The 25,064-nt window shown below is 49.3% G+C and overlaps 1 protein-coding gene across 5 annotated transcripts; it reads right to left on the reverse strand.

Annotated features, from left to right (window-relative positions):
• Positions 1–2,130: 2,130 nt before the first annotated feature.
• On the reverse strand, positions 2,131–19,004 carry LOC103103987 (zinc finger protein 658B-like). 5 transcript variants are annotated; one of them, XM_056821130.1, is made up of 4 exons: positions 18,468–18,484; positions 14,833–14,953; positions 10,811–10,937; positions 2,131–6,905 (listed from the first exon to the last, which is right to left on the reverse strand). In XM_056821130.1, exons 2-4 carry the CDS (start codon positions 14,920–14,922, stop codon positions 5,125–5,127), a joined length of 1,998 nt encoding a protein of 665 aa, XP_056677108.1. In that variant the 5' UTR covers positions 14,923–14,953; positions 18,468–18,484; the 3' UTR covers positions 2,131–5,124. The 5 variants fall into 5 exon arrangements, with proteins under 5 accessions (XP_056677108.1, XP_056677106.1, XP_056677109.1 ...); XM_056821128.1 differs by lacking the exon at positions 18,468–18,484 and adding an exon at positions 16,410–17,304; XM_056821131.1 differs by lacking the exon at positions 18,468–18,484 and adding an exon at positions 16,410–17,304 and having other exon boundaries at positions 10,749–10,937.
• Positions 19,005–25,064: the final 6,060 nt, after the last annotated feature.

The following is a 25,064-nucleotide window of genomic DNA, read 5'->3' on the forward strand; positions in this document are numbered from 1 at the left end:
TTAATATTGTTTGCATTAGTTTTCTTCATTGAATTTAATATAAAAAAACTACCTATTTTATACCTCATAATGTTATTGATTTCTTATTTGGTCATAAATTCTTCCCTTTTCAATAAGGTAATTTTATGCTCCCTCAATTTTCTCATGGGATCCTACTTTAGGTCTAAATCATATGCCCATTTGGACCAAATCTTAGGAGAGCTTATGACATCGTAAATTATCTAATTGTGAATAAGGTGAGAGTTCGGTGTGAATGTCTGTGGTGTGAAACTGACCTGCAATTAATTTTATTTAATCTAAGGTAGTAGGGAGAAAAGAGAAAAATAGGAGGTACTTTCATTGCTGGTCCTATTCTGTGGCCATCATTAGGGCACCAAAGCCATGCTCATAGGGAAGTCCAGCCAGCAACAAAACTGAAAGAGAAGAGATTGGATATCTGCTCTTGCCTCAGTTTATCAAACCTTTTCTCTGCCCACTGTAAAAATTAAATTATCTCTAGTAATAAAAATATTGTATTTCATGAGTTTTATTAAGGATCATTAGAAATCAAGGAATAATGGAAATACAAAATAAGAAACCACTTGGTAGGGCTGATTAGCCCAGAGTGCCCATGCTTAGCTTACTTACTACATCATTGAAATGTCCGAATGAGAGGGAGCCAGACTGCCTGTTAAATACCCATTGTGATCTCGCCTAGGTGGAGAGTGAGGTGAGATTATCGGGAATTTAGGGAAATACCAAGGACTTCTGGGTATTGAAGTCTGGGGTTCACAATCTCCATTTTTACATACCCCCTGCGGCCCGAGGAAGACTAGTCACTCCGATGGGTCTTATAAACATATCAGCTATGAAAATATAATAATTTTAAGATAAGAGGAAAAGAGAAGAAAACCAATAATTGATTGGTGCATTGACAAAAAGCCAGTTAAGGGGAAGTCCCCTTAGGCACAAGAGTATACAAAGAAAATAAATGTTCAATCAACCTTCAGTTCAATCAACTGCACCCCAAGGTTCATTCTGGATCTTCCTGTAGTAGCTTGTGGTCTGTGGAGCCATCTTCATGGTGTCTCCTCCAAACAGTTCATATTCTGGATTTGGAGAGGTAGCATGTTTCTTAACCTAAAATTACTCTCAATAGAAATTTAAACTTTGCAATTTAAAATAATATTTTTACATGCCCTTCTGAACAGGGTGATTGAAAAACACAGGGATCACTTAGGGATGCATGGCTGAGTTTTGAGGTATATGAATCAATTGGCAAGAGAAGTTTAAAAAATCAAAAATAAAAAAAGATAATTTCTAGATGAAATATAGACTATCAAAGTCTTATGTGTAAAAATTCTAAGTAAAGGACAACTAAATCCATAACAGGTCCTTGAATCAGGGCCCAATTAAAATGATGGAAGCAATTAAGCATTTACCCAGTTAATAGCCAGGACTACAGGAAGTTGCCACATTATGAAAGACAGGAAAAGGGACTAGATTATAGGAGCCAAATTTGAGATACTTGTCTGTAAGTATTTTCACAAGGAGTCCTACATCAAGCGTTGTAATCTCGAGTCTCATACTACGTTCAAGTCCTTTGTATTGGTTTAGAAGTGCATCAATCCGACCTGGATTGGTTTCTTCTTCTTCTTTTTTTTGACCTGTGTGTTCTTTAGGCACTATTCAGGTTAAATCTGTGCTCCTTTGACACTGTGCAGTTCAGCTTTTTTTTCTTTTTTATTCCCTTGTCCTGGAATCAGACAATCATTAAGCAAAGTCCCCAATTTTTTTTTAAATAATCAGTGACATCATTTTTATAGTCTCAAGCTTTTGGGTATACATTGACATTATAGCAAATATATTTTAAACTTATATTAAGGCAAAATAAAAAAGTTAAACAAAATCTTAATACTGTTGACATGTGCTTCAAAAGGAGAGAAAAAATAAAACTGAAATAGTATATTGCACATGCAAGAAAAATATAATAAAAGTTTTAAAATAAAAAATATAGCTTATAATCATTGACACACTGTGTCAGCTAAGGAAATGTAGAATACAAACGTTTTTCACCAAACTAGAGATCCATTTCCTCTTCATATCTGGCCATGATCCACTGTGAGTATGAGGAAATGAATTTCACAAAGCAAGAGTTTTGTTTTTTTTTAATAAAGAACAGTAGTACAGCCAATCCCCCCAATTCACAATAGCCCAGTTAATTACAATAGCAAACAAGCCCACTATCATATTTCACATAAGTTGATATATGGCATTTTTTTAAAAGCCTATGAACTGATGGATATTGGTCACAACTTTTTTTTTAGGTGTAGCAAATCTTTCAACCTTGGCTGTAGCATCCCAAGCATATTCACATCTATGAAATATAAATGACTGTGTGGCGACTGTGTCTCCAAGCATAAGGTGATACCAAGGAGGCTTGTGAATGTAACCTTGAACTGGCCATGCGGCCCTTGGCTAAGACAAACTCATTAGCATGCCTGGAGTCAATTCCCCAGGAAAGCGCGGTTTGCAATCTACACTCACAAAGGTGTTCCCTCTACCTTCCACCCAATCTGAAGTGTCTATACTTTGTGATGTGGTTACTACGGGCTTGGGAGTAAGGCCCAAGCAGGACATGAATAAATTCAGAGGCAAACCCATGAACTTCCTCTTGCCTTTCCCTTCCATGGAGCTCCACTGGGCTCCTCAATGACTCTGTCTCTCCTCTTGACCTTCTCCTTCCCCGAGGCTGTAACCATCTCGGCCTGCATTCCCTACCTTAATCTCCTCCTCCGCCTGTGTTCCTTTGTACTCATACTTTCCTATCAAGGGGAGTATCATAGCGGTTGCCTGCCCTATCCAACCACTGACTTGTCCGTGTCTTTCATTCTCCACCCTGGTTCTCAGTTCCTACCTCTCCTCGGGTCCCAATACAAAGGGGAGCCTCTTCCCTTGTGGGACCCTGCTGGTCAGGGAAGTCCATTAAGGAAAACCCCACATTGGCAAATACTTTTTTGAACCAAGTAAAACTCATTTGTGTCTAGAACATCCTCAAGAAATATAGATATCATTTAAAAATGTGGCACAGGAGTCTAGGAAAAAACCAAACCAAACCAAACCACTGTACTGTTGATGTTGGGTAAAGTGAGCTGAAGTTATAAATAAATAAGATGCTCCTCTTTTGGGAGTCATCCATGGGTTCCATGCCCTGGGATTAACTTCCCAGCTCCTTTGGTATGAGACTGTGATGTCCCATTCTTTCACATTTTTATAAATGTGGAAGGTGGGGATTAAAATTGTATTTCACATTAGCTACTAAAATGGACCTTACCTCCTGTTAGAGGTAGGCAAAATGAGCAGAGTTGAAAAACATCTAAAAATCACATCTAAAGTACCCTTAAAATCAATTTGAGACCTTTAGCTCATTAAATTTTTCAAAGGTTGTTATACAATTGTAAAGAAGTCCATCCATCCTCTATGTGACAAGTTACAAAGTCAAAAGTAGAAAAAAGTTGTTTTTATATGGGCTTATTCAATATTTGTTCAGTGTAGTTATAGGGGAAAAGCAACAGAATATAACAACAGTTAAAAACCCAGTACATTAAAATGATTCAGTGTAACAGAAAAGTATTGAATACATTAATATATGAACTTAAAAACAACAAAATAAAATCTCAAACAAAATAATCAGTAAAATGCAATAAAAGTTTTTTTTTTTTTTAAATTGGAATCTGAAATGCCTTAAAATATAACCTACAGTCTCATTAAAGTTCCTTGGGGTTTTGTTGTTGTTGTTTTTATCCGTTGAGATACTATTTATCAGAACTATGGGATTTGTTCCAAGACAGAAGATTGGTAAGGGGTAGGCAATGGGGGTCAAGTGACTTGCCCAGGGTCAGACAGCTAGAAAGTGTCAGAGGACAGATTTTACCCCAGGACCTCCCATCTCTAGGCCTGGCTCTCAATCCACTGAGCAACCCAGCTGCCCTCCTATAGTGAGGGTGGGTTTATGGAATCTCAAATTGGGCAGGCCCAAACGGAAGAGTTGCAGGGAGATGAATTCCTTTCCTGAATATCAGGTGAAATTAATGAAAGGATCAGTGCACTCAAAAAAAAAAAATCCTAAAACTGGAGACTATAATAGGTAATATTCTCATAGAATCCTCCATACTTCCTGTTTGGAAAAGTCTACCTTCTCCTCATTCCACCACCCTGTGGTTCCCTGCCACGTGGAGGCTAATTGGAGCCTAAGGAAAAGATACCCCCATTTTTACCAGCTGGTTTCTGATTCCAAACACACAAAAAGGGCAGCTACCAGAAGTCTGGGTCCTGGGGCTGGCCTTGGACGATCTAGTTGAGAGGCTGGAGATCAGTTGGGGCAGGATGGAGGCAGGTTGGGACTAGGAGAGCGATATGGGTCAAGCAGGTCCAAAGTGGATGAATGGAGGCAAGTGCAGAAGCAGGCAAACAGGCAGTAGATGCGAGTACATCAAGAGGCTTTGCTGAAAAGCCTTGGAGCAATGTGGCTTAAAAAATTATCTAGGCTATATTTTTAAAAAATTAAAATATCTCAAATTATTAAAATATTGTATTTTATGAGGTTTATTAAGGATTATTATAAATCAAGGAATAAAGAAAACACAAAATAAGAACCAGCTTACTTACCCCATTATTGCAATGGCCCAGCCAGAGGGAGGCAGAGACTGCCAGTTAAATACTCATTGTGATCTCGCCCAGGTGGAGACTGAAGTGAGATTATCGAGAATTTAGGGAAATACCTAGGACCTCTGGTGATTGAAATCTTGGGTTCAAAGATCTCCATTTTTACACCACTCACTAACAAATCTCATTCCAGGAGCCAAACATGGCTTTCTTTTTGGACAGTGTTGCCAGGGGGCCAGTCCAGGGGGCACTGCAGGGGACATCACCCTGTTGTCTCCTGATCTCTCAACTCTATTGCTGCCCTTTTCTAGATACAATTCTATCCTCACTCAATGGATTCCATCACATAATCCTCACTGGCATCAAGTTCAGGCTCACACAAGGCATATACTGCCCCAGAAAGGGGGGTAGGGTAAATTTCCTTCACACAACAGCAAGACTGGAACTGCATGTGAACATGTTTCCACGTAGCTTTTATTATTAAGGTTTCTCCCTGGTATGGATTCTCTGATGTACTGCAAGGTATGAGCTCTGACTGAATGTCTTTCCACATTTCTTACATTCATAAGGTTTCTCCCCAGTGTGGATTCTCTGATGTACAGCAAGACTGGAGCTCTGACTGAATGTCTTTCCACATTGGTTGCATTCATAAGGTGTCTCCCCAGTATGGATTCTCTGATGTACAGCAAGACTGGAGCTCCGACTGAATGTCTTTCCACATTGGTTGCATTCATATGGTTTCTCCCCAGTGTGGATTCTCTGATGTACAGCAAGATGAGAGCTCCGACTGAATGTCTTTCCACATTGGTTGCATTCATAAGGTTTCTCCCCAGAGTGGATTCTCTGATGTAGAGCAAGATGGCAGCTCTGACTGAATGTCTTTCCACATTTCTTACATTCATAAGGTTTCTCCCCAGTGTGGATTCTCTGATGTACAGCAAGACTGGAGCTCTGACTGAATGTCTTTCCACATTGGTTGCATTCATAAGGTGTCTCCCCAGTGTGGATTCTCTGATGTACAGCAAGATGAGAGCTCCGACTGAATGTCTTTCCACATTGGTTGCATTCATACGGTTTCTCCCCAGAGTGGATTTTCTGATGTACAGCAAGACTGGAGCTCCGACTGAATGTCTTTCCACATTGGTTGCATTCATAAGGTTTCTCCCCAGTGTGGATTCTCTGATGTAGAGCAAGATTGCAGCTCTGACTGAATGTCTTTCCACATTTCTTACAATCATAAGGTTTCTCACCGGTATGGATTCTTTGATGTACAGCAAGAATGGAGTTCTCTGAGAATCTCTTTCCACATTGCTTGCATTCAAAAGGTTTCTCCCCAGTGTGGATTCTCTGATGTATAGCAAGATGGTAGCTCTGATTAAATGTTTTTCCACATTGCTTGCATTCATAAGGTTTCTCTCCAGTGTGGATTCTCTGATGTTTAGCAAGACTGGAGTTCCAATGAAATGTTTTTCCACATTGCTTGCATTCATAAGATTTCTCTCCAGTGTGGATTCTCTGATGTTTAGCAAGACTGGAATTCCAATGAAATGTTTTTCCACATTGCTTACATTCACAAGGTTTCTCTCCAGTGTGGATTCTCTGATGTTTAGCAAGACTGGAATTCCAATGAAATGTTTTTCCACATTGCTTGCATTCATAAAGTTTCTCCTGAGAGTGGATTCTCTGATGTACAGCGAGACTGGAGCTCAGTCTGAATGCCCTCCCACATTGGTTGCATTCATAAGGTTTCACCCCAGAGTGGATTCTCTGATGTATAAAAAGATTGCAGCTCTGACTGAATGTCTTTCCACATTGGTTGCATTCATAAGGTTTCTCCCCAGAGTGGATTCTCTGATGTTGAGCAAGATAGGAACTCCGACTGACTGTCTTTCCACATTGGTTGCATTCATAAGGTTTCTCCCCAGAGTGGATTCTCTGATGTCTAGCTAGACTGGAGTAATATGTGAATGTCTTTCCACACTGCTTGCATTCATAAGGTTTCTTAAGAGACTGCCTTCTCTGATGTCCCACACGAATGGCCCTATGCATCAAAGTCTTTCCGCACTGATTATCTTCACTAGATTTGTCCCCAGAGTGAATTCCTTGATGTTCAATATGAGATGAATTTTGAGGTGCAACACAGAATTCTCTGAAAGCAAAGTTATCAGGACAATCACTCATGAATCTTTGTAGGTTCATTTCTTCCACAGAGAGGCTCACCTCTGTTGCAGTCAGCTTCATTTCAGGTCTGATCTCTCTTTCTAAAAGAAACAAACAGTAAAACATAGGTATAGAGCAACACATATATAACTCATCTCCTTTCCTCCACTGTCAGAAAACAACCTGCTTATTAATAATCTTATTTCCTCAGGTAACCAATCTTCCAACTCAAATGGGCACACTTCATCCATTGAAAATACCATGGACTCAAAGCTAAAGAACAATTTAAATAATAAGGAGGCTCTCATGTGATCTCACAGGCTCTTCATAAGAAATCTGGGATTCGGGACAGGTTATATTTATTACATTCCTAACTTGGATCGTGACCTAGGAAAGGTTGGACGAGTGACTTGATCCAAAATCCTGGCACCTGAGACCAAATCCCGTGGCTCTACATGCTCTGTCCACGGTACTAGACCATTCCCTTTCAATCTTTTTGCTTTCATTTTCATTGTCTATACATTCAATCCTCTCATCCTAGGCAGAATGGGTGCATGTAGACTAAATATTTTCATTTCATCATCTAGCTTCTCTGTAAGCATTATGGAACTCCCTTTGTGATTGCTTTTGACCTTTTTTTTTTCTAGTATCTGAGATCTGTGAACCTTAAAAATCCCCAGACCCTACTTTATAAGACTGGATTAAGACCATTCCCCAGTTGGCCAGTGAACTCTACTTAGATCAGGAATGTGAGACCTCTACTTCACCTACTTAGGTCTGCCCTAGGGGAAGATAAAGTTGTAAACTCTTTTCTGAACAATGAAAAGTACTTAAACCCATACTTATAATAAGGCAAAAAGTTCTTAAGCTAAGTACCTATAAAGGTCAGGCAACTTGTGAATTTAAAAGGAACAAAGAGCTGAGAAACTTACTCAGAGCTTTCCTGGTGCGAATTACTCAAAAATTTACGCCTTCTTAGGTGTGAACTAAGAATGGTCTGTCCTTTGAAAAATGTCTACTGTGATTGGTAGATGTAAGAACTTAGGGGAGGGGACATAGGAGAAGATTCCCTTTAAAAGGAGACGAAAAGCTCTCTCTTGGGTCAGTCATCTGGGAAAGGCTCAATTGAAGGAGGCAGCTGGCCAAGGCTGCCTTGAAGTGTCTCTCTCAGGACTCTCTTGGAGGCAGTCAGAAGAATCCCTCTCTGGAGAAGGATGGCTGGCTGAACTGGTTTCTGAATCCTTGCTTGAACAGATCTTATGGTGAGTGATTAAGGACTGACTGATCTTTCTCTTAAGACTTAGGTTTAGGCCATGTTCCTTTCTTGCTCTTTCTCTCTTTCATTAATTCTTCATTGTATTATTAAATTCTCTATAAAACCCAGTTGAATTGGGTATATTCATAATTGGGAATATTTCCCTGGCGACCACCTTATATTTGATTAAAAAGACAGTGTGGTGAAAACATATTTTCTGAGGTCACAAATTTACTCACCCACTCTTATATCTACTACAATTTATATCTTCCACTGTTTTAATCACTACAGTTTATGACCTCAACTCTTTTAACTATTACAGTTTATGGCTCCCACTCTTTTAAATCTTACAGATCAGATGAAGAAATTCAGTACTCTTTTTAGCATTCATTCAATGCACAAAAGATTTTGTTCTGTTCCCTACTCTTAAACTCCTACTACAAAAACATGGCATTTTCCATGTATAAAAATATGTCTCATAGAGTAAGTTGAGTCCTTGATCCATTTATAAGGAAATGGGCAAGAAAGCTCCTACAATTCTCTTTTTCTTTTCCACCTTATACAGATGCTGGCACTTTCATGATATTCTTCTTAAGAATCCCAATACGGGTGGTGCTGTGCTCCCATACCTCAGAAAGTTGCCAGGACTTTTAAGCCTGGGCAAGTCACAGGAGCACTGCTGGTCTCAGGCTCTGGAACTATAACACAAAGGTCATAATATCAAGTGACTCCTGGGGTTCCAATGAGGATCTAATGATAATATTTATCAAGTATATGGCACATAATAGGGCCCATATTCAAATGGTGTTTATGTTTATCTTTAAAATTTGGATTATTTCCTTCTTAGATTGCTTTTCACCTTTAACTACAATCTCTTCACTCCCCTAGTTCCTGATTTCCCTGTTGAACTAAATAGATTTCCATTCCCCAACACTTCTTCACCCCTGGATCCCCTCAGACTGAAACTAGACCTCTCTGGTGCTCCTTCCCTTCAGAGCCTTCCCTCTTGTGATTGGTTTTCCTGTAGCTGGGATCCCAAAATACTGAAGGGAAGTGATAGGAAATGGAGTCCAATAGCATCATCTTACAGAGAGGGAAACTGAGGCACAGGGGTTCAGTGACTTGCCCAGGGAGAATTCCAAGTCGGGTCCTCCTGCCCCTAAATCTAGCCCTGGTTTCACCAGAGAACACAAAAGCCTCTGGTCACCCTGGATCTCCCACAGCTAGTTTCCCCTCCCATATCTGAGCAGCAGCTCCTCAGTCCTTGCTCCAGCATCCACAAGGATTCCCTCTGATCCAAAAGAGAGCACATCTTCTGGGGGGAGTTGGAAGCCGTGGGCAAGGGAGAATCACTAAAGGAGGAGGATGAGTTGTCTTTAGAGAAAGGCTGGAGAGTTCAGTGACTCCACTCAGAGACTCTGTCCATGAGGTTGCTGCAGGAGCCTGCCCTTACTTCTCAGGGTCTCTAATGCAGGAGCCCAGAGTAGGATATGTTTGTTATCCTCCTGGGGGACCTAGAATGAGCAGTAGACCCCCTCCCACCTTGTTCGAGTCCATTCTGGAAGAAACTCCTGAACTCCCAAAATGGGTCCAAGGGTCAGTGTTCTGCTTCAGTATGAAGCCCCAGACATAGGGACTTCAGGGGATCAGCTCTCGCCCCATCACCCTGCCTGCTCTACCCTCCTTGACACCTCTCTGAGCCTCCTGGACTCTACTCTTGGAGAGTCTCTGCCTCCTCTCCTGGGGAACTCAACAATCCTCCTTGGATTCAATGCTGTCTCTCAGGCAGTCCATTCATGTTGACAATCACAGAGAAGGGCAAGCAGGGCCTACAGGAGGCTAATAAGGACTCCTAGAGAACAGTCTCCCCAGCATTTAGGGAAGGGAGAGGAAAGGGGAAGATGTTCAGGGAACCAATCTAGAACCACAGTGGTAGGTTTTAGGGGATTTATTTCAGAGAAGCCTGGACTCAGTCCTTAGTTTTCCATTAGCAGGAAATGAGAGGCAGTCAGAAGGAGAGGGCTGAGGAGCTGGGAATCAGAGGCAGGAAGGCCTCAGTTTCCGTTTCGCCACAAGCAGCTATGTGGGCGCTTCAGAACAAGCCACTGAATTGAATCTATTTTCTCATCTGTAAAATGGGGTAATTGTGGCACTGAATGAGGAAGAGGAAAGTGAGGAAGAAGAGCCAGAAAATCACAGAGAAAACCCTAGATAGAGTCCCAGGCCAAGAGCAGGTCATTATAAATGCTTTGGCCTTTACCTCCCTTCCTTACTGGCTCTGCTGGAGCCTGAGGGCAAAGGAAGGAAGACTAAGGACAAATTATGTCTCCTGGGGACACCGAGGAGCTGAGGGCTACGAGTTTATGCTGGTTGAAGAGAAAAAGAGCCCCAGTAGTAGATCCACCCTAGAGGGGAAGAAGGTGGGAGGAACATCCTCCAGAACAGCTTTCCCAGAGGGGTTTGGGAGACAAATTCCGGCCCAGGGAGGGATGAGATGGATTCAACGCTGAGAATACTTCTGCGTCTGAGACTCTCCAACACGCATCTGATCTTGGACTGCAGAGAAAGTCCCATTACACCATGCAAAGTCCTTTTACAGGAGAAGCAGGCAGCAGGAGGGCCCTGGCTGGGGACTCGCCTTACCAGCCCTCGTCCCTTCCTCATGTCTGAAAACTGCTCCTAACCGTACCTGCTGCTGAGGGCGACATTCCCTTGGATGGCAGACTCGGGCAGCAGGGAGAGGCTCCTTACCCACAGAGAGCAGGTTCCGGACATTCTCCAGCATTACCTCCCTGTACAGCTCCTTCTGGGGAGGGGACAAGAGGCGCCACTCCCCCTGAGTGAAGTCCACAGCCACATCCTGGAATGTCACCACCTCCTAGAGCAGCCCAAGAGAGAGCACAGAGGGCTGAAAGTCACATGACAAGGAAGAGCCACCTCTGGTCAGTTACAGGAGGAAACTGACCCACAGAGAAGGGAGGAGCCCAAAGTCCCGCCCATTGTCAGTGTCAGAGGCAGCACTAGAAGCTGAGTCTGTAAGAGCCCAAAGGAGGGTTGAGAAGAGCAGCTCTAGGAGGCTCTCTCTGTCTCTGTCTCTCTCTCTCTCCCTCTCTCTGTCTCTGTCTCTCTCTCCCTCTTTCTTTGTCTCTCCCCCTCCCTCTCTGTCTCTCCCTCCCTCCCTCCCTGTCTCTCCCTCCCTCCCTCCCTCCCTCTCTGTCTCTCTCTGTCTCTCTGTCTCTCTCTCTCTCTCTTTGTCTCTGTCCCTCTCCCTCTCCCTCTCCCTCTCCCTCTCCCTCTCCCTCTCCCTCTCCCTCTCTCTCTCTCTCTCTCTCTCTCTCTCTCTCTCTCTCTCTCTCTCTCTCTCTCTCTCTCTCTCTCTCTCCTTCTCTCTCTCCCAATAAATGCTCTCCAATCTGGTAATGAGCCCCCAGATCAGCCTTTACTTATAACTCTGTAGAAGGCACGACAAAGGAGAGAAGGTGCTCCACAGAGCTCGGGGACTCAGGGTGCAGCCCGGGTGACCCATCCTCGGAGAAGGCTGAGCTGATCTCGCATCATTGACTCATTGATCCTCCTGACCAGGGACTGCTTTTGTCTGGTAACTGCCCGAGTCCTGCTTCTCTGCCTCCTGGCTCAGCTCCACACTCAGTCAGCTTGTAATGGGGGAAGTGCAGAATCCAGCTCTTGGGCACCTCATCACTGTTCCAGCCTCATTTCGAGGCATTTGCCGGCCTTGGAAGGTTCAGGCGAGCCCCAGGGAGTCCGTTTAGCCTTTCCACACCCCCGACCCACCTCAGACAGGGCTGGTTCCTGCCCCAAATCGGGGTCCTGACCTTGCCCTGGACGCACACCAGGATCTCTGCTTAGTCTGAGGACAGAAGGAGGGCTGGGGCCCTGCTGGCCCTTATTACGGATTATTCCCCTCAGTCACATGTCCCTGATCATCCCAGCTCCATAACCATTCTAGGACAGACATCACTTGCCATGTCTGTTCTTGGTTCTTTGCTCCCCCAAACCTATCAAAGCGATCGAGCCTTCAGCTTAGGGAGCATTAACAGAGGGGAGCCCCTGACCACTTTTATTGACAGGCAGCATTCCCCTGCTTGTCGTCCTTGGAGAGCTGCCTCAGTTTACCCTTTGGTTAAATTTCACTCCCAACACCTGTAAATGGGAGCTTCCCAATGCTGGACAGAACAGCAGATGTTCCCTAGTGAAGGGGAGTCTGCAGAGCTTTTAGGAAGACCCCGAAGGGAAGAGATCATTTGCTTCTTGAACACCCTGAGCAGCAGAAGTGCAGGAGGAGTGAATGAAGACTAGAGCAGCAGCAGCAGCAGCAGCACAGCAGAGAGACCAGGAAGAGGCTTCTTGTAGGAACAACAGACAAGGAGAAAGGGAAGAAGGAGGAAACTCTGGGGGGCTAAAGTTGAAGGCAAAGGCAGAGAGGATCCTGGGAAGATCCCTGTGGCCTCCCTTCTGCTCCAGGAGGATGCTGCTGCCTGTGTTGGACTGCAGAACCACAGGGGAGAAGAGGAGGCAGATACAGAGAAGATGGGGTCACCCAGGGGCACCTCCAGGACCAGAGACTGTCCTTTCCTTCCCCTCTACATTTAGCACTTGTTCTGCCCTTCTGGGGATTCCCCAAGAGGCAAAGGTCAGTCCTTGTCCTCCAGGAGCTCTCAGTGCAGGGGGAGACAAGACACAGACACAGGGACACCCAGCCAGCTCTGCCTAGGAGAAACGGGGAAGAAAAGAAAGAATGGAGGCACCCTGAGCGAGAGGGACCCAGAAAGGTTTCCTGCAGAGTTTCTAGGCATTAGCTGGGACTTGGAGGAAGTGCAAAGGGATGCGTGATATGAAATGTGGAGGGAAAATATTCCAGACATGAGGTAAAGCCATGGAAAATGCCTGGAACTAGAGCCAGCCAGATCACACGGTGGATAGAGTGCCAGATCTGGAGTCAGGAAGACCTGGGTTCAAATGTGACCTCAGTCACTTCCTAGCTGTGTGACCCTGGGTAAGTCACTAACTCTGACTGCCTGACCCTCATCAGTCATACTTATCTTAGAACTGATCCCAAGATGGCAGGTAAGAGTTAACCCTCACCCATATTTTCCAATCTGGGGCAGTTAGGTGGCTGTGAATAGAGAACTAGAACTAGAGAGATGATCCTGGGTTCAAATGTGACCTCAGTCACTTCCTAGCTGTGTGACCCTGGGTAAGTCACTAACTCTGGGGAGGAGGGAATGAGAAGATGGGAAAGAGGGCTTTGAACACCAAACAGAATGGTTTGTGTTTGATCCTGGGGGGAAGAGGGAGCCACTGGGGGTTAAGGAGGAGGGGAGTGACACAATCATAACTGAGATGTAGGAAAATCACTCTGGTGGGAGAATGGAGCAGGCCTTGGGGTGGGAAGAGCCTTGGGGGAGACAGAGCCAGCAGCAGGTTGTGTTCATAGTCCAGGAGGGAGGTGATGTGGGCCTCCACACAGGGCCTGGCGCCATATTGGATATGTAGGTAAGGGACAGTGAAGAGGCAAGAAGGCTCCTTGGTTTTGAACCAGAGGGACTAGGAGGATACAGCTATGGAGAAGGGGGGGTTCTGTCTAGGTGAGAGAGAACAATGTGCTTGGGACACACTGAGCTCAAGATGTCTCCTGGTCCCCTGGTGGGAAATCTCTGTAAGGAGATTCGAGACAAAAGGCTGGAGATCAGCACAGAGATGGGGGCAGGAAATGCAGATGAGACTCCTCAGCAGAGAGGTGGTGCTTGTATCCCTGGTAGCTGAGGAGCTCACCACGTGCAGAAGCCCAGAAGGAGAAGAGTAGAGGGCCAAAGGCAGGGCTGGAGCCACTCCCTCACCCTAACCCCAGTGTTACAGGATCTAGAGGAGGAGCCAGCAGGGAGCACAGAGAGTCACAGGGCAGAGATGGAGGAGCTACACCAGGACAGAGAGAACCCGGTCCTGAAACCCCAGAGAAAGAGAGTATCGGGAAGGAGAGATGGGCCAAAAGTATGAATGATGCAGACAGGACTGAGAGGAGAACTGAGGAGGTGGTCCATCATCTCAGAGAGAGGAGTGTACAGGGGAGGAGGTACAGAGGAGAAGGCAAAGTCTGGGAAGGTGGAGAGAGGATGGAGGCCCTGCCTTGATGTAGAAGGGGGTTCCACTGATGAATGTTCATGTGGGTGAGGGGAGATGAGGATTCACACTGAGGCCAGAGACTTGGTGCCTGCAGTCTGCTAGTCCTGAGTGGGGGTGGGAGTGTCCAGTGTGGCACCTGGAGGACTGGCAGAGCCGGGAAGATTCCAGGCAGAAGCCAGTGAGCAGCTCCAGGGGACAAAGTCTTCCCTGAGGACGGCACAGACCAAGGGACACCCTCACAATCTGCTCCAGGCCAGAGTCAAGAGGGAACAGGTGAAAAGAAGCAGAGGAACAAGTTGTGAGAGAATCCAGACAAGCAGAGAACAAAGACTCGAACTCTAAACAGGGAAGGAGGAGTCGATGGTTGTCGGCGGCTCTCACTTGTGTCCAGAGAAATCCAACCTGGGAGGCAGCTCCTGGGGGGAGCTCTTGGGGTCTGAGCTGCCCGAGGGCTTAGGAATGAGTCCCAAAGCGGAGAAGAGAGCTCGGAAGGGCTGGTCTTCCTGCCTGGGATGTGGGGACAGACATGGCCCAGCAGGAAGGAGGAAGCAGCTTCCTGGTCATCTTGGTCAGAGCCAGGGAAGGGCCTCCCTGGCTGGGGGGGGCTCCATCTGGGGCTGGAACACACTTACCTGGCCTGGGATTCTGTCCCTCTCCAACGCCATCGGGGGCACTCCAGGCTCCCTGTGGAGGCAGCAAAGTAGCCGCAGTGAGTCCCCCATGAAGTTCCTCCAGCTTTTTGTAGCCTCGTCTCTGTAAGGGTTAAATGAGGAGTTTCGAAAATATAAGATGGCAGCTTGTAATCATTTAAGTTTTATTGCGAATAAAGTAGAGGAGTAACTTAATGTCATCCCTGTAAGCCAGAGGAAGGAAAACTTCTAGCAGGTTTTAATAAGGAATAATTAAGTTAAATAGACAGTGAAAGAATAGAGTGAAATGATTACAGTAAACAAGAGAAACCATAAGAAAGAGACAGAGAAAGAAAATTTCCTAAAGTCTATATGAGTGATCCTATAACTACCTCTATTTACTACCTAAACTGCTTATATCTATCTATAACTACCGCTAATAACAACCATCCTACTGTGATGATTAAAATAGTGGAAGACATAAATTGTTGCAGATAAAACAGTATTTGGCTTAAATTGTGAGCCCAGAAAATATGTTTTGTATACAGTGTTTTGTTTTAAATCAAATATAAGATGGTCGCCAGGAAAAATTCCCAATTATTAAATATACCCAAGTCAGCTGGGTTTTATAGAGATTTTAATTAATACAAATGAGGAATTAAAGAAAGGGGGAGAGAGAGAAAAAGGAAATAATGAGAAAAAGATAGGCCAGCCCAGGCCCCATCCCTAAGAGAGAGATCAGTCAGTCTTTTATCCATTCACCACAATATTTGTCCAAGCAAGCATTCTAGTGTTCAGAGAGACACCAGTTCAGCTTTGGCCAGCTGCCATCTCCAGAGCGAGTTCCTCTGAGACTCTTCTGAGACTGTCCCAGGAGCCAGCTTTTCATCTATTTTTAAAGGGAATTTTCTCCTATTTAACCTCCTCTAAGTACTCACAGCTACCAATCCCAGTAGACGTTTTCCAAAGGACAGACCATTCTTAATTCACAACTGAGAAGTCTAAACTTTTGAGTAATTCCTGCCTGAGAAAACCTCTAAGTTTCTCACCTCTTTGCTCCTTGTAAATTCACAAGTTGCCTGACCTTTATAGGTACTTAGCACCCTTCTGTATTAGATCTAAAAATAGGCACAGCTTAAGAACTTTTGCCTTACTATAAGTGTGGGTTTAAGTATTTTTCATTGTTCAGCAAGGAGTTTCTTCCCCTAAAGCAGCCTTAAGTAGGGGTGGAGTAGAGGTCTCACATTCCTGATCTCAGTCCCTTCATTGTTTAAAATGGGGAATGGTCTTAACCAAATCTTATGAAGTAGGTTTTAAGGTTCACACCACAGAGTTCCAACCAAATCCAGCCCAATCAAAACCAACCCACTCAGTGTTTAATCCAATCCCAATTAAGTCTGTCGAGCAGCCACATTCCAAAAAGTTCAAGAAAGAAAAAGAACCAAAGGCCCAAACCCCAAAGTTCTCTCAGTAAGCTCAAGGCCAATGTTATATTCCAGCAACCAACCACCATCAACCAACCCAACACAGCAGTAAACTTCCCCCCAACTGCCAGACCTGTCAGCAACTGACAAACCTACCAACTGATGCTGGCCCCCCTTTATAGCCTTTTCCTATCTCACTTCCTGTTTCTAAGCTTCCTCCTTCCTGTCCATGGTTTCTCCTTCCTATAACTGTGAGCTGGTGAATCCCTTTACATCTCTGATGTTGGAGGACTTCCAGGTCCCTGTTAAATTAAAGAAGGAATCAAGAATTCCTTTTTACATCTCCCCACTCAGGCTCCTGCCCCCTCCCCGCTTCAGTCCACTTTCTGGTCCCTGAATGGAGTTCCAGCCACAGCTATGCCCAACAGGCCTCCCCTGGCCCAGGGAATGTCTCACTCCTCCCCCTCCCTCTTTCCCATCATCCTCTCTGCCTCTGGGCTCCCTCCAGCTGGGCTTTGGCTCAGCAGATCCTCCCTGGGTAAGCAGGGGGGAATGTGTGTGTGTGTGTGGGGGGGGGAGCTCTGCACCCTGAGCAGGAGAAAGAAAGGACCCAGAGGGGCAGGTTTTCCCTTTTCTTCCCAGGCTGAGGCTGCCCTACAGGGATCTCCATGGGGTGAGGGGCCACAGGAGTCCCCCAGGGCCAGGCCTGCTCTCACGGGAGACCCTGGGAAGAGGAGAGGCTGTGAGGGGGCAGCTGGAGGGAGGCCTGGGAAGGGGAGCCCAGGGAGGGGCTGGGCAGGCTCAGGGGGCACCAGAGCACCTGGCAGGGAGGGCAACACCCTGGGGAGACTCAAGTGTTCCTGGGGCGGCTGAGCCTGGAGAAGCAGGAGGAAGGCGAGCCGGGGTCTCCCAGAGGCTGTCGGGGGCGCCTGGGACCCCCTGACAGCTGAGGCTGGGAATCCCTGACTGGAAGGAGCCCAAGAGCCCAAGGGCCAAAGGAGGGGGCCAAGAAGGGGCTTGGGCTCCTGGGGGGGGAGGGGCAGGAAGGCAGAGCTCAGGGACCCTCCCAGAGGAAGCTCTGAGCAGGAGCTGGGGGTCAGGACTCCTGGGTCAGGCATCCCTGGGCCCTGGAATGGCCCCTCTCTGCCCCTAGACCCCTCCCCAGGGTTGGGCTTCCCCCTGGGCCACCCCCACCAGGCTGGGCAGGAGAGAATCCCCCTCCCCCTGCAGGGAGACCCTCCTTCCCTCCCCCCAGACTGCCTGGATGCAGCCTGAGGAAGGTGGGGGCAGCAGAGAGCTCCTGGGGGGGAGGAAATGTGAGGAACAGAGGGAGGGGCCATTTCAGGGTTCTGCGGGAGCTCAGGAGAAATCAGGAAGGTGAGGGGGGGTCAGTGTGGGTGGGGTAAGTGGGGGATGGGAAAAGGGGGAGCGGAGGGGGGGGAGAGGGCTGGAAGTGACCAAGAGGCCGAGGAGGGCCCAATGTGACAAGAAACTGGCCCAAAGCCAAAGCGCTGCTGTGGGGGAGGGGGAGGGGCTGCAGGAGGCCCCCTTGGGCTGGGGGAGCGGTGTGGGGGTCCCTCCAGGTGCTCCAGGGCGCCCAGCCAGCCTCCACGGGGAGCTCTTCCGGCCAGGAAGCCCTTGCAGGGGGTTCAGAGACAAAATGGGAGTCGCCAAGAGCACAGGAAGGGTCTGAGGCAAGACTGGAACCCAGGACCTTCCCATGCAGCCCGGCCCACTCCCCGGGGCTCCCTTGGGCAGAGGGCAGTCCTCCCGGTGGGGAAGGCCCTCCTCCTCCCTCAGCCGCATCCCTGCCCGCAGGGACTCCTGGGCTCTCTTCCCCTTCCTGCCAGCCTCCATTCAGCCCCTCACGTGACTTTCCTCGGCCTCCATTGCTGGGAGCCGTAAAACTGCCTCAGCTACTGCCCCTCCCCCTCCAGGCAGGACGTTTTAGCAGGAAAGAAGATCCCAAAGAATAAGCCGAAGGCCACAGTGGACCCCAGGCAGCCCCGAATACACTGTACCCCGCGCAGCTGCAGGGTCCCAGGACGTGGGGAAGGGGTTCCCGGTTTTGGGGGGGTCTAGCTGGCACTGCAGGGAGGGGTCTGCCCACGAGGGACTCGTAAACGGGAGGATTCGAACTCAGTCCTGCTCTCTGCCTGCGCCCCTCCCTCAGGCCCCCTTGCCCGCTGTCCCCCGCCGCCACTTCAGAATTACCAAGGCTGGAGGCGCCGGGCGGAGGGAGATCCAGGGCCGGCCAAGGAGCCGAGGCGAGTCACTTCCGGGTTCCCGGAGGCCTCTGCGCGGCCTTTTCAGAGCCTCCATTGCTCCGCCCCGTCCCGCCCCTTCGGCCTGGCTCTCGGGTCTCCGAGTCCCCTCCTCCTGATCCAGCGTGAGCCCCGCCTCCCTCCCCGGACCCGGCCCTCCCCTTCATTCCGCCCCGCCCCTCCCTGTGCGTCAGAGAGGGGCCACCTGGCTAGGTTTAGGCCGCTCCGGTCTCCTGGCTGTCCCGAAGAAGGAAAAGCGTCCCGGGGCCCCAGGCGTCCCGAGTTCCCAGCTCCTCTTGGGGCTCAGACAGTGCGGGGCCCCGGGGGATCCTCTTCTCCTCCCCCCACGCTTGTAGAAAAGAAATGTGGGCGTGGCCAGGCTCGGAACAGCCAGCAGAGCCCGGATGAGCCTGAGACCTCCTGGGGGTCAGCTGGAGGTTATAAGAGAGCCTCAGGCAGGAGGAGGAAGCCTGTGGTTTGTGCCGCCTCCTTTGGCCACGCCCCCTGTGGGCCGCCCTCTGGCCACGCCCCTCTCGCTCCGCCTACGCTCCAACTCACCCCATGACGGCCAAGAGCTGGCTCTGGGCCAGGCTGAGTAGTTGTCAGCCAGGAGGGACTGAGAGCGAACCTGGGAAGGAAGGAGCGGGCTAGTCCTGAAGGGCTTCGAGCGCCGAACGGCATTTTGTCTTTGACCGCGGAGGCAATAGGGAGCCAAGGAGGGCTTTCCGTAGTAGGGGGGGAGGAGGCCAGCCTTGATGTCATAGAGTCCCTTTGGGGGCTGAAGAGGGCGGGGCGAACCTGGCGAGGGGCGGACCTTCCAGCAGCTCCTGTCACAGTCCGGGGGTCACGTGGGGGCCCTGGGGCAAAGGGGGCGTGGAAGGGCTGGGCCAGGGCTTCCGGAGGGAGTCGCGGCATCCTCTCCTCTAAGCAGGACAGAGAGCGGAGTGCGAGGGGGTCTCAGCCCCGAAATGGGAGGCTCTACTGGCCCTCCGTCCGGAAGGCAGGAGAGGAGCGCTTTGGGCGTGGAAGGGCGGAAGGGCCTCGGGGGCTGCTGGGATCCGGCTTGCCTAGCTATGGAGGCCCGGATTCCCAGAGCCCTGGGTGGCCCCGTTAGGGCCGGGAAGTCTCACTGCCCCTCTGGGACGCCTTCATCCAGGGGGACGGCAGGAAGGTATCATGTGAACAGTGCAAGCGGCCATGAGCAATTCTGAACTGAGGTAAACTGAGGCACAAAGCGGCCTGACCGGTCTGAACTAAGGCACTGACCATCGTGACCCCGAAAATGTGGGTTTCAAGGCTGTGAATTTCCCAAACTGTGAAGCTTTCGGCCAAACTGTAAAGATAATTTTTAGTCTTGATTTAAATCAAAAATAAGTGGTCGCCATGGGAAAACTTCCCAAATATGAAAATAGCCAAGTCAGCTGGGTTTTTATTGAGATTTTAATTAATGCGAATGAAGGAATGAAGAGAAGGGATAGAGACAGAGCAAGAGGAAATAGTAGGAAGGGCCTCGGCCTGAGCTTTAAGAGAGACTAGTCAGTCTTTGTTCCACTCAACACAAGATTTTGTCCTAAGGAAAACTCCAGCTGAGTTCAGAGAGCTCCTTTTAAAGAGAATTTTCTAGTATGTCAGCTCCCTGTTCATATCTACCAATCACAGAGATGTATCTCCTGTGTTGCCTCCCCTAAACGTTCACATCTACCAATCACAGAGATGTATCTCCTGTGTCGCCTCCCCGTAAACATCTACCAATCACAGAGATGTATCTCCTGTGTCGCCTCCCCTAAACGTTCACATCTACCAATCACAGAGATGTATCTCCTGTGTCGCCTCCCGTAAACATCTACCAATTACAGAGATGTATCTCCTGTGTCGCCTCCCCTAAACGTTCACATCTACCAATCACAGAGATGTATCTCCTGTGTCGCCTCCCCTGAATGTTCACATCTACCAATCACAGAGATGTATCTCCTGTGTCGCCTCCCCTAAACGTTCACATCTACCAATCACAGTAGAAGGTTTCCCCAGGACTGTGCATTCTTAGTTCTCACCTTCTCTGAGTAGACAAACTTCACAGCTCTGGCTGAGCTCGCCCTGTGTTAGTTGTTTGACCATTTAGTGATTCATTCACCTTCATAGGTACTGAGCACCCTTTTGTATTAGTCCTAAAAATAGACCCAGCTGAAGATTCCTTGCTTCACCAAGCCCCGCCCTGGGAGGCGTTTCCCCCCTGCCCCACACACCTCGTGGCTAGCAGAGGAGCTCCAACAGGCGCTCCCGCTGGCTGGAGGAGGGGGGACCAGCTCCACCGGCAACAATGTCGCCTCCTCCAGGGAGCCCTCCTTTTCCTTCTCCGCCCTCTGCTCAGGACTGCCTGTGCGGACCCAGAATCCAGAAACCCCAACCTTGTCGCCTCCAAAGATCTGGGGAGACCCCCAGCTCCTCAGGTCCTGGGGCCGGCGGAACAGAGCCCATCCGGTCCTCCACCCCCCCCACCCCCCCACCCCCGCCCCCGGTTCCAGAACTATTTACCATTCCCTGCACTCAGGGCACAGCCAGGTCCAAGACAGGATGAGGAGGCCAGGAGTACAGGGGAGGTTTCCCAGAGTCCTTTGCGCTCCGGCCCTGGCCCTGGGGCTGACCATCCCCCTCCCCCTCTTCTCTTGGAAGCCTCCAGTCTGGGCCCCGCCTTCCCCGCTCCTGGGTCCCGCCTCTGCCCAGGCTCCGCCCGCTCCCCGGCCAAATGCAGGAGGGGCCTCCCTTGGACAGTCTCTGGTATTCCCAGCAGTTGCTGCCCCGGGGAGGGATGGCGGGGGTGCGTCCAGGGAGGCGCCCAGGCTGCACAAGCGGGCGGGGAGAAGGGGGCCTTTTCCTTGGACCGGGAGAGGCGGGGCTGAGAGCTCGGGGCGGCCCCTTTGCCTTCTCCTTTGACCCCTTGACCCTTGATGGTGCTGGCCAGTCATGTGAGCGCCTCCTGGTGTCTGCGCTGAGAGGCGGAGCCGGGGGCCGTCGGGGGCGGGCCAGGAACCCTGGGCTCGGGGTTTGGAGGTGGGGAGCCAGAGGGGCGGAGAATCTCCCTCCATTTCCCTAGCACTGCCCTTGTGGCCCAGTCGCCCCCCTCTATAACCACCGAACCCCAGTGCTACGGCAGAGCACTGTGTGTACTGCCTGCCTACGAGGGCTCGCTGCACAGTGTCTCTCACCTCATCCATCCCACCGAGCCGTCCCACCTGGGCAGACAGACCTGGGCCTCAGAGAGGCTGCCCGAGGGACCTCCCCGTCTGCCTCCCTCTACCAGCTGTACGTCACTAAAGGTCCAGGCTTTGGGCTTGTGGGAAGGAAGAGTCAGGAACAGCACGAGGAAGAGCCTGGCAGGCTGGGCACCGCGTGGGCAGGTTACTTGGAGGACGGATGTCCAGCGGGGTAGAAACAGCGTTCCAAGCCTTCACAAGCTACGCCAGGCGTTGCCTTGCTCCTCCTACCCTTGGTCTTCCTCTCCGTGGAATGGCCCCTGCAGGCTCCTCCTCAGAAATGCCTCAGTGACAGATGAAGCCTCTGGAAGTGCTTAGCAAAGAGCAGGACTAGGCTAGGATCTGGGCTACCAATGGCACCGGAGAGATGGCAGCCCCAAGGACTGACCCCGGACTCCTGAGTCCACTGCTTGCCAGTGAGGATCCCGGGCACCGAGCCTTGCCATTGGTCAGACTGACCAGGGCCAGACGCCGTGGCCAGGAGACTTCCAAGGTGGCACGAGGTCACAGCGAAGTCCTCACACCATGGACTCACATCCCAGCAGGCAGGGAACCTTTAGCTACAAGTGGTACAGACAGATCACGACTTCCCCAAAAGCCAGCTTCGAGGTGGCAAAGGGAGGGTCCACCCTGGTGAAGGCTCAAAGACTGATTTTGGGCAAGCATACACAGGGGTCTCTACAACATATAGAGTCCCTGCTGAAGTTGCGCACAAAAGGGTATGTGAGGGATCTATCCACTTACTCCCACAAAAATCACACAGATCAAAAAGAATTTGGGGGGCCTTTCCCTCCTGGGTGGGTCCGGCACTAGCCACTTCCTTCCCATACCCTGTCCTACTGACTACCTATCGGTATTGAACTACCTGGAAAGGTAGACTAACTTCCCCAAATCCCCAAAATACAAGTCCTAGCCTAGACCCAGCCTATCCTCCCTTCCCCCTAGTGTTCAATGTGGACGAATCTTGATGTTTCGGGGATTTGAGCTTGGGGTGGCCTTCCACTGCTCAGCTCCCCGCACTGCTGCTCTTGGTCTGACAGGTTTCAGTTGAGATGCATGGATCCAGCGTTTCTTTTCTGTCACCTTGACAGCCGTGGGGGTGGCTAGTATTATCCCCAAAGGTCCAGAAAGCCTGTGAGAATCTTCTGAATCCACACAAGATCTCCTGGTTCACCTTGATCGTAATGAAAACCCGTCTGGCCTGCTGGATGGAAAGACAGCCTCTATGCAGGGCTGGTCAGTGGTTGGTTGGCCATCCCGCACCAGGATAGTTCTAACAGCCTCCTGCTTGATCCAATCCCGCTCCTCAAAGGTGAATAGAACCTGCAACAACTGCTGACAATGGTCCCAAGTGGGATTGTAGGTAAAAAAAAAAACTGTTTCAAGCAAAGAATCAGCCTTTAGGGCTTGTCAGAGAAGGAAGGACTCTGGTTATTCCAGATATAGAGGTCTGTGGAAGAAAGGGGGGCCCAAGTCAGGCAAGTCTGTGGATCTTCCCCTGTCCCAAGTCCTGCCTGATGTGAAGGCAGCTGGTAGGTAGAGGCAATCTTCACTCCAGCCTGTCCTGAATTCTGAGTAGGATGATAGGAGCTGCCCCACTGTGTATGGGACCGACTGGCCACAGGTGCGAGGTGCTGATGGCCAGGAGAGAGGGGAAGAAGGTGGGGGGCAGGGTTGGGTCCCAGGATAATCAGGGCTCCCTAGGGACATAAGGGGTGACTCCTCAGGGTCCTCTTGGAGCACGGGAGCGGAGTGCTCTTTCCTCCTCTGGAGAGTGAGTCAGCTAGCAAGGCAGCCTCTGTTTTAGCAGGATAATGTTTTCCTGAAAGGCGAGCCTTCAGTTTCTGTGGGGTGACCATAAGTAAGTCAATCTGAACATCAGCATAGGGAATCTGATCAGAGTGCCCTGGTGTCCCAGATAGTACTCAGAATGGAGACTTGATTGGAGGGGGAGAGGCTGGGGGCAGGCAGACTGACCAGCAGCTGTTCCACTAGCCCAACGATGACAGGAGGAGGATCTGTACCAGGTGCCGGGGGGTGGAGACAAGGGGGTGCTAGTTGTATGTGGCCTGAGGTGGGCCCAAGGGTCACCTGGGAGAGGAGTGGATGTTCTCCTTAGAGTATCTGGAAGCAGCCTTTGCACAGCAGCTCCCCCCTTCTCAGTGGGGGCAGCATCCAGACTTCTTTCAACTCTCAGAGGCTGTGTTTTGGCACAGTCTATAGCTGACCCTGGAGCAGAGCAGTTTGGGACCCTAACTAGATGGCTGAGAGAGCCAGGATGTCAGGGGCCTTGGGGCCAGTCTCCAAAAGGGGGCACTGTGGGACTCCCAGATGTCAGTCATGATGGGTGGGTCACAGTGGGGCAGTCACAGGACCAGCAGGGTGGGCAGGAAGCCCTGGCTCTTCATGGATGCCTAATTCCTGGCCCAGCCAAATGGGGCCACCACAGACCAGGATGTCCCTCTCTCACCCACTCCATGCCTGAGCATTTAAAAAATGGGTCCCCACTCACTGGGCTTAGATAACTGTGGCTGGGGAACATATGTGCAGGAAGCCAAGCTCCCTCCTCTTAGGGCAGGGTCAGGCTGGATGGAGGGATAAGAGAGACTGGCAGGAGCCCAGCCCAGCTCTGGGGCCTCAGGAAGCAGAACATCTACACCATGTCCTTGAGCCTTCTCTATCTGCTGCTGCTCACTCTCTGCAAAGGTGGGGACTATGAGAGGAGAGATGGGCAAGATTCCACCGACTCATGTGTCTCCTCTTGTTCTCAGGGGTCAGCTCTCAGGCTGTTGTGACCCCTGTAGTGATTAAAATAGTGGAAGACATAAACTGTGGCAGACAAAACAATGGTTGGCTTAAATTGTGACCGCAGAAAATATGGTTTCAAGACAGTGTCTTGTTTTAAATCAAATATTAGGTGGTCGCCAGGGAAAAATTCCCAGATATTAAATATACCCAAGTCAGCTGGGTTTTATAGAGATTTTAATTAATACAAATGAGGAATTAATGAAAGAGAGACAGAGACAGAGACAGAGACAGAGAGAAAAAGGAAATTGTAGTCTTCCGCTCGCAGGATTGGCGAGTCCTGGAGGATCCTACCTGGGGTAACAAAAATGAGGAGTAACGAATGGACACTATATGAAAAACATAGTGACAATGTTTTTTTTTTTTTTTTGCTTCACACAAAGTATATAAAGGCAAAAACCACAGGAATGTATGACGTTACAGCCAAGCACCAGCAGGAACCATAAATGGGCAAATTCATAGGAATTCATGACACCTGCCAGGCACCAGGA

Source organism: Monodelphis domestica, chromosome 3 (genome assembly GCF_027887165.1).
Source record: "Monodelphis domestica isolate mMonDom1 chromosome 3, mMonDom1.pri, whole genome shotgun sequence".
Lineage (NCBI taxonomy): Eukaryota > Metazoa > Chordata > Mammalia > Didelphimorphia > Didelphidae > Monodelphis > Monodelphis domestica.